Below are 13572 nucleotides of genomic sequence, written 5' to 3' on the forward strand. Positions count from 1 at the left end.
AAAATAGAGTTTGCAGGAAAAAGAAATTCTAAAGCCTCTGAGTTTTCAAAAGGGACCATGAAACTTGTCTTCAGGGTACTCTCTCCATTGCATAAACCAACCTTTCATTTGTCTCAGTGTGTTTCAGGGATACCTTTGGCTTGCTCACATATATTAAGTGGATCGGTACAAGTGGGATGGTGCCAGGAGGTTGGGGATGCAAAGTCAGTGGTGGGTGGGTGAACTTTACCCTATGTGGGCTGAGGGAGATTCAGTCTTAGAGTTATTAAAGCTATTAATATTTTAGAGAACTATATTGTAATACATTCTTAATTTCTATTGTGTAATGGAATGAGAAAAAAAGGCCATTGAAAACACATTATGCATTGTTCCCAATAACTCCACAATGTGTTTTTTCAACAGCTATTATGAGTACTTCCTATAATAGATTGTATGATTAGTATTGGCAATGCCTCAAGCTGCAATTGCATTAGTTTTAATGAGTTTTAATGCTAACATTTTAAAAAACATGTGTTGCGGTATTAAGGATTTTGACCAGTAAGTCACCAGGAGTAAAAAGCTAAGTTTTATTCTTCCAGAGGTATTTTGAGTAATTTGATGGAAGATTTGTAAATCTACTTATAAATGAAAAAAAAATACCCTTCTGTTTTCTGTGAGGATCTACTGTGACACCTGTAGTCCAAGAACCTGGTGACCACCTTTCAGGATAGTGGAGTGTGTGGTACTCCTGACAAAAATGGACAATTGGATATGATCAAAAAGCTTGGCTTTGAGAATTAAACAGCTATAGTCACTAACCTGTTAAAGCACATATTTCTAAAACACGTCTTCTTTGGTGACTCCTTTTTAGGTAATTGCATCATTGGGCAGACTCACTCTCCCAGTAATGCTATTGCAAATGTGGGTGTGTTGACTCTATGCCCTGCTGCCAGGAGAAGCTATCTATTAGAAGACACCTTTCCTCTTCTCCAACTCTTACAAAAAAGTGGGAATATCCTAGTGGTGATGTTCCCTATGGGAAGCAAAACATAGAAACTTTTCAGAGGTTAGAGAGGTACAGAGATTAAGTGATAGGTTAAAAAAAGTTATAAAAATCCTTGTTTTTGAAAGCCTAAGCCTAAGTTATGACTACAATGCACTAGAGAATTGGAGAGGTGATTCTTTTACTAACATTGTTAATCAAACCATTATGAGCACACAGAGTTATGACTATTTTTCACAAAACTCTTTTGAAAGACAAAAACAAAAAACATGTTAGCCTAAAAATGGCACAACTTGACAGCATTAGAACCAACCATTCTTGGTAGTGTTCTGGAGAACAGTCTTGGAAAAAACCCTCAACATTGTATTAATTTCTGCTCACACCCGTAAGTAAAGCAAGACATGCTGCCTTGGGAAACCTGCATACCCCACCAACACAGCAGGTTAAATTCACCTTTGAGAGAAATGCTCTTGTTGAGCCCAAGATTACATGGGCTATAAATGTAAAGGACTTTCTACAAGAGGTGTGATTTCTCATCTTTGGTGTTGAAAGGAACCTAAATCTTCAAGAAAAATAAAAAAAGGTTCATGAAGGATTTGAATGCTCAGGAAGAAATATTCTGATTTTGTTTGATATAACATTAAAATACCTAGACTTTAATATTTTCCTTAATGAAAAATTCTCTGGGAAAGCACACTTCATCGTTACCAAATAGCTGGGAACATCAATGAACTTGATTACATTTACAATCCAATTTCAAGCTATTCAGGAATAAAATGCCTCGCACTGTATAGCGACATGTCCTTTATTTCTCTGTCATCCAACAGTCTCATAATACATAAAAATTATGGTTGTAGTACCATTTATGAGCACTTACATTTCACGTAGAGTTTTCGTTGTTTTTGTCACTACTGAGGTTTACCCTTATCAAGCTGTACCATGCAGAAATTTCCATACATAAATTACTTCAAAGGCAGATTTTTCTCCTAGATGTACAGTTCATTAGCTCAGCTTCTTTTTGTGACATGAGCTTGAGATTTAGCTCCACATTCCATATTTATATGAATGTAAATTTTAGAAATGTGATTCCTGTTGTTCCTTGGTTGGTATTTTGGCTGATCAGCTCTTATGAAAACCAGGATTCTTATTTTATATTTAAGTTTGGATTCTAAGAATACACTGACTATTTTTAAAGCTTTGGACTTAAAATTTATAGTTGTAGCTATTTGGGGGAAAAAGAATCAAAATAATTTGGTTTCCCCTTATATCACTTCAGGAAGTACTGTATCTGTATATTAATAAACCATAAGCTATACCTGAATAATTTACACTGCCCTGTAAGTATCAGAGATTACTTGGTCTGGTGGTAAATAAATATTCATGATGAAAAAAAAATCCTGAACATAAGCAAATTTCAAACTGTCTTCTTTCTTACTCTCAAAGACTGAACAATAACACTGAACATTTCTTTAGGTATCCATATGCTGGTTCATTTTCAGCAGATGGTCCCTAATAGATTGTTGTACTGTTGGTATGGTTACCCAAAGCAAATTTTTGGATCTTGACACATCTCTTCTCCACACTTATGATCTCTCATATATATTTAGTAGAATACAAGTGTATCCTAGGGGAAACTCATCATATAACTTTTTGTTATACACACAAAAAGCTCTAGTGATATTTAAAAAAAAAGAATCCTGGAAAAATATAAACATTTACAGTCTGAAAACTGACCTGGAAAAATATTTTATAACAGAATTTACAGAAAGAACTGATTAGATAACAAAAACTTCATTTATGCTAATTCAGAACTACGTCTACATAGGATTTAAGTGAATAAATGAGATGTGGCCTGTGAGGTTCTGACCTAAACCCTCTGTCAATGTAATCTGGAGAACTTTGCTTCATCTATTTTTTAAAGATTAAGATAATGGGTAACTTTTTTTAAACCTCTTCAGGACTTTAGTGAGGAAAAATATAGATTGTAATAAATTCTAAATTCTAAAAGTGGCTTGAAAAACTTACAGAAAAGTTTATAGCTAGAGATGGCACTCATTCTACAAACTTCCTCACAGAGGTTTTCAAGTGAGGGGTGGGGACAGTGATCAACAGACACAAGTTGAGAAGAGAGGGCAGCAGCACATAAACTCATAACTGTGTAGCCTCCAGCTGCTTTCTTCTATTTCCCCACCTCCCCCAAGGAACACTGTGCAATCACAGAACCTGGCAGCTTCCCTGCAGCTGGCACCATGCAGGGTAGGAGCACACAGCCAGCTGCTGCCTGCCCCAACCTGGGGGATGAGGATTGGGCACTGCTTAGAGTAGCCCATGTGCCCTGATCCTCAGAAAGAGCCTGGGTGGTTTCTTGCCCCTCCCAGTTTTCTATACACCTGTTTTTGAAACATTAAATGTACAGATTATGGAGCTGGGATGGCCAGATTTGTGTTAAAAAATGGAGTGTGAAGGCAGTGAGCTAAAATGTCTGAGAATTCCTGCACTGCTTCACTCAGGTAATAGATTTGCTTCTCAGAAACAAAGGAACAAAAGAATGAATTCTGAAAAAATATGCTCAAAGAGATTTTTACAGCATCATAATTCTGGAAAGTAGCTACTTTTCTTCATTTGGCACTTAAATGTCTTATACATGGGACCACCTTTCTCAAAACTTCTACTGCCTTTTTCATTATTTGTATTTTCTGGTTTAAGTGAAAAAGATTGTAATATAAAACCATCTCTTTCACTGCACAGTCCTATTCCATGTCCTGAGCAGACTCACTATATTTTTTTCATGACAGTGACATCCTGGAAGCTAAGGCTTCACTGGTGTCCTAATAATCCACATAGGGGAAGAAATAGACATTGTAGAGATCCTAGCAACCTGTAGTTTTTCAGTTATTGACTTTTTAGCCACAACATAAAAATTTTAACGTTTTCATGAGACCATTCTTCATAAAGCAAATGGAAAGAGGATTCAGTTATAGGGAGAGCTGCACGCATCAGCAAGAGGTGCCTTTACATCTTTGCACACCTCATCAGCTTGAGCTAAAAGAGTCACTAGTAGCTATCAGGATCTGTACAACTGCATAACAGGAAGACAAGGTACATATTTTGCCTGTAGGTTTTATAGTACATAGTAATAGAAAAAAGAACAGTAAAATTCCAAAATCCATTGTTCAGATTTTATGGTCTGCCCACACTTCTTGTGCAATCATTTTGGCCAGTTCTAATTTCAATATTTTTCTTGCCTCTTTCTCCATCGTCATTTCTGCTTTCCTTTCCTAGACTACATCCCTACTTTTCAGGCCTCCCATTCTGCCTCTAAATTTCAATCTTGATCCAATTTTAAACCAGACCTAGTCTTTCAGTTACAGTTTACCATACTTATGTACCATACTCAGGTTCTGCATATTAGGATAGTCAGCTTCCTTGATCACTTCTTACAGACCTTCCTGCCTTTGCTGTCTTTGAAACTTAGTTTTCAAGGAAATTTTATACCAAATTCAGTCTCCCTCTTCAGTATCTTCTCCCAGTATATAATTCCAAGATTTCCCTCTTTTTTTAATCTGGACAGGCTTCTATCTTGAAGTCGTTAGCAGCAAACCTCATTGCTCCTCTTTAGTCTCTTTACTGCTCCCAATCTCTTGGCCCTGAAGTTCCCTTGTACTGCCAGCCTCCCTTCTCCATCCTACTGTCAAAAACATAATTTGTACAATCTCCTACCCATCTTTGCAAGGCATGAAGACCTCAGCTCTCTTCAGTACCCTTATAAGGACTTAGTAGGCCAAATGGATGACAATAAGTTTGCCAGATGGCACCCTGACAGGCATAGCTAAGTCAGGTTAGACTGATAAGTCATTTTTGTCTGCTGTGACTGGTTGTAGCTTTCTTATCCCGTGATATTGCCAATACAGAGAAAAGCTTGTGAATTATCATGAAGGAGTAATGTTGGCAAAACGATAGCAGCACAAGTCTCAAGAAAAGAGGCTGCTCTACATCCCTTTTGTCATTATATTCTGTATTTATCTTGCAACAACTTTATCAACATAAAGACATATGCCACCAGAAGTCTACAGCGGTAGTAATAACTGAGTACAATGATAATATTTTCGGTGAAAATTGAAGATAAAACATCTCTTCTCTGATGCCACAGTTGAAGAATTAAGTCCAAACAAACAAAGCTAGAGTGTACTCTGTCATGGGTAAGACAAGCTTATCATGGAAGCATCAACGGAGTTGTACTTTCAAATACAACAAATGCATCACGGCGACATTGTGTTCTAGATCATCCTCATGCTTTAGTGTAGCCATTTACAAATGGCCAAATGTTTCTCTTTGTAGGAGCAGAATTTATAACATTTATGGAGGCTTTAAATACCACTGCTTTGAATTTCTTACTATTCTGGTGTTTATCAAAAGTGCATGGGCTTTATTTGGCATGCAGGACTTGTGCAGGAACAGTCACTGTGCAGGAGCAGTCATTGTGCAGGAGCAGTCACTGAAGCAGTCACTGCTTCAGCACCCCCAAAAACCCAAGATAGTGCAGATCCCATCAAAATAGACAACTTCTCATCCTTCTAAATTTACCAGAAGGGCTGGCTTCTGTAAATGGTCCAGCTAGCTAAAGCTTCCCCAGGACACCACATGCTCTCCTGTCACTAATATTCTGCTCTCTCCTTATCCCCTTGCCAGCCCTCCTGCTGCCAAGGGAAAAAAAACCCAGTCTCCACCTCTCTCTGAGTAGAAGATATTCTGCAGACCAAGACAACAGAGAGGGGATGTATAAAAACCAGAATTGCACCTCAATAATAACTGTTAAAATTATTTTTAACACTAATTCTAGTCCACTTTCCATTATCTCTGCTAACTACTTCAAAACTCAAAAATAATTTAGTTCCCCCTACTGATTTTGTCATTTCCATTTGACAAAAATTGATCCCCTTGCACCCCTCTGTTTCCAGCTAAAAGTAATGCATTTTTAATTTGCTTCCTTTGAGCCCTAGCAAGATGAAAGATGGTGACAGAGCTCCGGGAATTTTCCAAAATTTGTCCTTAGTAGTCTGGAAACAGAAAGAGTGTTATATTCTGAATTTTATTGTTTAATAATTTCTAGTAACAGAGGAGTGGATATATAAAAGGGTGAAAATAAAATAGACTTTTGAAAGCTTTATAAACAGCAGTTAACAAGAATCTTTAACTAATTCAAGACATTATCATTAAGTTCCACTTTCCATTGCAGTAATAAGGAGCATATTATTATTATAATTTAAAATTCTGTATATTTTCTCGCTGACACAGATATCCACTAATCTCTTCAAAAAGCCATGTTGGACACCAAAGTGTACAATAAATATACAGAAGCAAGCTTGCCCTATCTGATGAAGATAAACAGATTTACTCATCATATTCTTTCCCTTAATTAACACCCACTTTCAAGAAATGAAGTCACCAGTATTTTCAAAAGCCACACAGAGATTCTTTCCCTCTGTGAAGATTCTTTCACTGTCGGCAAACATTTTCCTGATGAAAATATTGAGGATGACAGGCAAAGGTGGTATGCCAAAAGGTCATACAGATTTGACTGTCATACTTACATACAGTTAGTAACTGAAGTGATCACAAATGAATAGGAGCCACACTACTTAAATAATTTTGGAACTTTGTACTTTTCTGATTCTAATACCAGTCTGCTCTGTCATGGCACAACTAAATCAGAAAACATTAATCTTCTTTCTTCATGCAGCACTACCTTTGTGCATTTGTCAGTTTAGATATTGTTTGCCAAAAGTTCTATTTTCTGTACATCCAAAGGAAAAAAAAAACAAAAACCACTTTGGCTGTAATCTACATCTGCAGAAAATGGAAATGTCATTCTTGCTAGACATAAGTAGAGAATGCCATGTTTTTCAGTCAACTCCTAAAAACACTTATCTATCCTGGCAAATCAAAGACAGAAAATATATGACTAGTAAACACTTATCATGGATAGCTGATTTGTTTTACATAAAGAAAACTGTTGTACTTCATGATTCATGCTTGTGATTTGGAGTGAGATATCTAAATAAAGAATTCTTTAAAGTTTACAGAATAAATGTGTTATTGACTTAATTCCAGAATATTGAAGAAGGTGGCCTAATAGCCTTGACATTTCCAGTATCAGTCAGAGCAAAGCAGCTCACTGCTCATCATCCAGATGTCTGGAAGTTTGTATCCCTTATACTGGTCTGTGTCTTTTTAACTGATCTTAAATAATTTTTAACATCCAGCTATTCATAATCAATTGCAATCTGCAGTTGGTGATGTGCCCCTTGCAGGGGCAATAAAGAGTTTGAAGATTATTTAATTAACAGATAGTTAAATTTAATATTGAGTAGCAGCTTCCAGATCTAAAATGTAATGTTTAAAAAAAAGAAGGAAGCAAAAGCTCAGTGACAGTCCATTGAAGTACCTGCTCACTCCTATTTGAAATACCATATACTGGAGAAATGATAAAATTCTGAGGATAATAAAAGTTATGAAGTAAATGCTTTTATGTGTTAGATGTTGTGTCTTGTGTAACTTCATTAATTTAAAAAGATTTGTACCAACATAAGTGAAAACATATTTGCAATGTAAAACTTCATTTCTCAGGAGGGTAAAATCCTTGCTCATCTTTGTTAAAAAACCTTTAATATAGGAAGTGTAAGATCCTTGAAAAAAAGACATGTATAGATATAGATATAGATATAGATTATAGATATAGATATAGTTATGACTCTGGTAGTACAAACTGCTGTGTTACAGTGGGCTCTTTGCACATGTGCAAAAAGAGGGGTTTCCATTTCACTCCACCCAGTGTATCCTGGTTTTGGTATAGAATTTTTTATAATTTTAGTTAGTTTTAAGATATTTTGTATTTACTCAACATTATTTTTTACAATGAATGATAATGAAATAGAGCAAACCTGACATGACCGAATAGGAGGGGGAAGTACTAGGTGGTTGTGTTGTGTGGTGCCAGAGTAATAGATCCGGTTCCAGACACAGCACATAATTCCTTAATAACCTCAGACATAAATCCTCTTACAAACTGAGTTAACTCCCTCCTTGTCTATCTAAACTCCATTCCTTCTAAGGGAACGAGGTATCCCATTGTGAGAGACTCCCTACATATTGCAATTGTGGAAAAATAACATAGTCCTAACAAAAAAAAATTAACAATAGAGCTCTTTTATGACTACACATAGGGGAAAACAGGAATCTGACAAGGTTTTGGAACATTATTCTACTTAATTTGGTTATATATAACTCTTTATTGGTTATTAGAATCAAACTATTCAGATGCACACAGGAACTGCACTTGGCACTTCTGCTCACTCTATAAAAATATTAATTTTGGTTTTCTGTTTCATGCACATTTCTCTTAGTGTTTTTACCTGCAAAATGTTTTCTATTCAGTGTTTTTCCAATTTTTTCATAAAATCCTCTGATAAAAAGTACTTCACATCTGAAAAGAAGCTTTATGGGAAAAATATAATGAAGAGCTGTACTACTCCTAAGCTGAGCTGATCTTTACAGAAAATATGCTGTACCAAAAATGACAGAGACAACTATTGTGGTTCAATTCTGATCAGTCTTAGAGTAAACTTATGGAATTCCAATGGTAATTAGAACTTGGAAGCTATAAGCAGCACTTTCTCTTGTCTCCTCCTACCAATCCATGAGACATCCACAGGTAATACCCATGTCTCAGACAGACATAATCAGAAAACATTTCATTAAATGAATCTACCAGAAGGAGACCTCTAGATGTGAAGCAACCTACTAAGATGGAGCAGAGATCCAAATTCACTTTGACATTTGTGCTGGTTTTGCATTGATTGACACTTAGTGAGGAGGGAAGAAGCCACCCACAGACACGATTTTTCTCAGAGAAGCTGCTAACACTTTCCTCCATGCTTGACAAAACCAATCAGTGACTAGTTTTGAATGCTGACACCCTGTTAGACCACTAGAAAGCTGAACATGCCTTTGCGAACACATGTTAAAAACGCACGAACCCTGGACTTTCTTATTCTTCCAGCCTGGGAACAGGGAAGAGGCCAGCCTGGCGCCCTCCGCTCGGCCGGGGCCGGGCCCCAGCTCCTGTTAACACTGTGCTGCTGGGCCTGTTCCCCCCTGCCCCAGCGCCGTCACGCCGACCTGCGGCTGCAATTAAACGGAGTACGGGCCAGAGACCAGCCATGTGGCCAGAGAGGCTGCCGCTGCACAGCCCCAGTGCAGCCTGAATCTATCACTGTGACTGCTTCGGCTACCGCCGCCCATCTTGACCATCCACAGGCCCAGGGCGAGATATTAACTCTTCCACTGCACAGATGAAACTTGCAGAGCATTGACTCTCTCTCAAGTGAAAGAAAAGGACAGGGTGAAGACAGAGAAACAACATGAAGACACCAAGGTCACTGAAGGAGGAGTCAAGTCCCAGATGGGAGGAGAATGAGCAGATGCCTTAGTCTTAGGCTGAAATTCTTTTGTAAGGCCATGGTGATGGTCTTGAAACACTGGAATATCCTTTTAATTCATGAAAAAAACGCATGAGGACATGGAGTGTTCAAATTGCCGATATGAGCAAAGGCATTAGTGCTGAAGCAAGTAAATGTTGAAGTAGCTGTGATCTCAGGAGAAGCTTGAACAGAGAGAGAGATAAAAGTGATGAAGACTCTTTGCCTCTAGGGAAAGGAGAAGACCTCTGTTCCCAGAGATGAAGATGATCTCAGAGATATATGAACAGAATCTTTGCTGTGAACAGCTCATCCTTAAAATGGTACCCCATGAGTTTGAGATGGCCCATGAATGCAGCTGTGAGAAGGCTGCGTGAGATGGGAGGAACTTCATGATTGCAGATTTTCAGGTGGCTGCCATTCATGAGAATTGAAGTCAAGAGAAAATGCTTTTCTTGCAGAGGAGTCTCCATGACATGGCAAAAGTGACTCCTCTTCCTAAGAGAACTGATGAAAGACTATTTTAGAGGTGGTCGACTGACCTAAAAGTCCTAAGTTTTGTCTCTGTACGTTGCCAGTGGGAAACAAAAGAATCTTGTGGGGGGAAAAGTGTTCCGAAGGTTTTATTCTGATTCTTCTTATTTTTTTTTCTTTTCTTTTAGTTCTATTAATTAGGTGTTCTTCACACCCTTGACAGTTTTTAGCCTGCTTTCTCTTCTCCTAATTCTATCTCACAGCAGAAAAGGGGTAAATAATTCTAGTGAGTGTATTGGCATTTAGTCAGTGCTCAACCCATGACAACATTTTACAGCCAACTCCACTGTCCACCTCTTATTATAAAGACTGGAGGGCTGATGCTTGACTCCAGCTCTCAGAGACTAAACAAGAAACCCTAATATCAAACTATGCAGGATCTTGGATGTGACACACAAACAGTCAGTACAGCTATGGCCATTCAGGAAAGGTATGAAAACAGTTAGAAAATTGTATTAACAGGTCAACAAGAAAAGAGTCTATTTCCCCTCACCTTTTTCTTCATTTTTACATTTTTGAAAATTGCATGGACTCTCCACGTTTTTGCAAACATTGCTCCAAATGCAGTTGTGTATCCCACTGTAAGAATCCATGTTCGGACCTAAAAATGTATATACATAGGAAAAAGAAAAAGTTACTTAGATATCATAATTTCAGACAACTTTTTTTGTCAAAACCCTGAAGAACATCACAAAACGTGGTATTTAGTAATTACTTATTCACTGCTTACTTGCTTTTTTACTCAGTTGTCCATTCCCTCCCTAACTAAAACAAATTCTGGATGCTGAATTAACTATCTCTTTCATATATAAATCCATAAACCTCTTAAATTATTCTGCTTTTTAAAATTTTACTTTTATTGCGTTCTTTGCAGATGGAGGAAAGAACCAGTGGAGAAACTCAAGAGATAGACTAAAAAAAGCACTCAAGGAGCTAATACTAACAGCAACATTTTGAACAGAAATGAACAGAGAAATAGAGATGTAATTCAGACTAAAGAAAAGATTGTGCTATGTGAGATACGCATCACTCAGTGAAAAGCCTGAGCATTCTGGAAAGAACTATAGATTTTAAATTATCCTAGGAGAGAAAATGGCAAAACAGGAACATAGTTTTGGTTGGCAAGTCTCAGGAGCAATACCTCAGTAAATGATAATACCTGCAAATGTGGCCTAAGAAAAAGGAGGTGCTGAGCTGGCACAGTGAAATAGTGTAATAGAACCTGAGCTGGCCACAGCTTTGACACACACAAACCAGAAAATTTTAAAACTAAAATAGAATTTATGTCTTTAGTGTAAAAAAGAAACTAAGTTCTTATTTTATTAATATTTTTCTTTCTAATAGAAAATCTTCAAATTCACCAAGAAGGACAGAACATAGATTAAAAAAGCTTTTTCTGCAATGCCTCCCCTGGCCATAGCCTCTTGTGCACAGGCCCTGGCTTTCAGACTTGGTTTGAGCTAGGACAGTGACCTTCAGAGTTGCAATAAGCTCTGCACAGCCCTCTCTAATTCTTTGGAAGTTTCTGTTTTCATTACCATGCAGGTTTGGCTGTTTGGAAGCTTTTTTTCCTCCATATAAAGGAGGTATAAAGGCAGAGAAAAGAAAAAAAGGTATACTCATTCAAAAACTATTGATAAAGCAATAAAATTACCGCAGTTCCTTAAAATAAATAAATAAGACAAACATGGTCCAAAATGATGAAATAAGTAAGAGAAAAATGGTTCTTCACCATGAGAGTTGTGAGGCACTAGAACAGGTTACCCAAAGTTGTGGATGTCCCATCTCTGAAAGCGTTCAAAGCCTGGTTGGATTTGGCTTTGAGCAACCTGGTCTAATGGGAGGCACTGCTGCCCATGACTGTGGAATTGGAACTAGATGATATTTAAGGTACTTCTGACCCAAGCCATTCTAGGATTCTATGAAAAGTAAACACATTACCATGAGTCTTAACATTAGAAAATGTTGTGATTGTGTATGGAAGGCTGTTTAGATATTTGTATGTATATATTAATGACTTAGTGGCATTTAATGATGTGATTTATCTGTTGCATTGCTGATAATGACCTTGAATGTAAAGTTGACTCATTGCTGGTTAATCTTGCTATTAATAAAACTAGTAAAGCAACTGTGATTAGAGTCAAACTATAGGAATTTTGCTACTTTGTGGCAATCTTGAATGTGATATTGAAAAAGAAACCCCTAAACAAACAAAAAAATAGAAAAAGGAATAGATACTTAGGCCAGCAAAGCAGTATTTTTGACTTCAATATTTTTCAAGTCTTTGCTGATTAACCACTCCTGCATTATGCTTCAGTAAAACCACAGTTAGATCAACTCTGAAGGATTTAAAAAATACTTCTCGCATCATCATGTTCATACTAGCCAGTTACATTTTTTTACTTCACATCAATAACTATACTTAGCATTCAATCCTTTTGCTGCTATTAGTAAGTATTCAGCTCTTTTGTGTACAGCTTAGTGGTATATTTGGCAAACAGATACATGGTATTTTCATGTCTCTAATAAGACTCTGTTTTGTTCTCATTGAAACAGTAATTGTCTCTTGGGAATACTAATAAATTCAATTATGCTCATAATATGTTTCCAACACAATATTCAGAAAAATGTTATTTCTAGCATGTTTGATTAAAAAACTTTTATGTATTCCTGATTGGGACTGTGCATATTAGAATAACATAACTACTGTTTGTATTGGAAACATTCTAGCTTAAATATACCAGGATTTTGTTGAAATGAGATCATTGTTGCTAAGAAGAAGATGGTAAGTTTCAGATGAAAATAAATTTTTAATTTTGAAGAAAATGACCTCAGATTTGTCGGCTATAATTCATTAATGCAGCTGGCAAAATGAAAAATTTAGAAAACAGCAAAAGTCTCTGAAATTCATATTCTTAAATGTATTATACTTCCATATCCTACTCATTTGAAGGAACATGATAAATACATCAGCAATTGAATAGCATGACCATGATGTTATACAATTGATAAGTAATTCTCTCATGTTGGAAGTTTCAAACCAGAAACCCACCAAACATGCAGGAAATGTCTCTTTAGCAGACAAGAACTTGCATTCAAATACCTGTTCCTAACTAGACACAAAACCTGAAAAACTTCTTTCTTTTTTTTCTTAAATGGTTAAGTCATTACAAAATTCTTGATGCCTTCAATTATTTTTAGGGTGTACTTTCTGCTTATACTATTTTTTTAAATAAGATGTGTTGATTATTTGAATATGTCCTGCAAATATTTTGTTTTTTATAATTCAAAGACAGCATGCGAGTGTCAAAGGAAATTATATAATTTGGTATACCACAATCAAATATTCCTACACAGAAAGTAAAACAGAGTTTTCTATGTCTGTTTTTGTAGAAGGCAGTTTCCCCAAGGAAGAAAAGGACCCTAGAAAAATGCCTTGGGAAGCCCTGTTCTCAGTGGCAAAAGGAAAAGGCTTATTGACATGCTCTCTATGCAAATTGTTACCAGAAAGTTTTCAGTTCTCTGTGTTATCAAATGTTGATTTTTAGTGCAAGAATTTTAATATTCTTAATCGTTGTC

General features: G+C 36.6%; 1 protein-coding gene across 1 annotated transcript in view; it reads right to left on the bottom strand.

Annotated features, from left to right (window-relative positions):
- The window catches only part of GABBR2 (gamma-aminobutyric acid type B receptor subunit 2), a 465813-nt gene that overhangs the window by 133602 nt on the left and 318639 nt on the right, over positions 1–13572 (bottom strand). Inside the window, exon 12 of the mRNA XM_063398360.1 lies at positions 10487–10594. Within this exon, the coding sequence (XP_063254430.1) occupies positions 10487–10594 (108 nt within the window). The remainder of the gene's footprint in view (positions 1–10486; positions 10595–13572) is intronic.

The sequence above is a fragment of the Prinia subflava genome, chromosome 1 (genome assembly GCF_021018805.1).
Source record: "Prinia subflava isolate CZ2003 ecotype Zambia chromosome 1, Cam_Psub_1.2, whole genome shotgun sequence".
Lineage (NCBI taxonomy): Eukaryota > Metazoa > Chordata > Aves > Passeriformes > Cisticolidae > Prinia > Prinia subflava.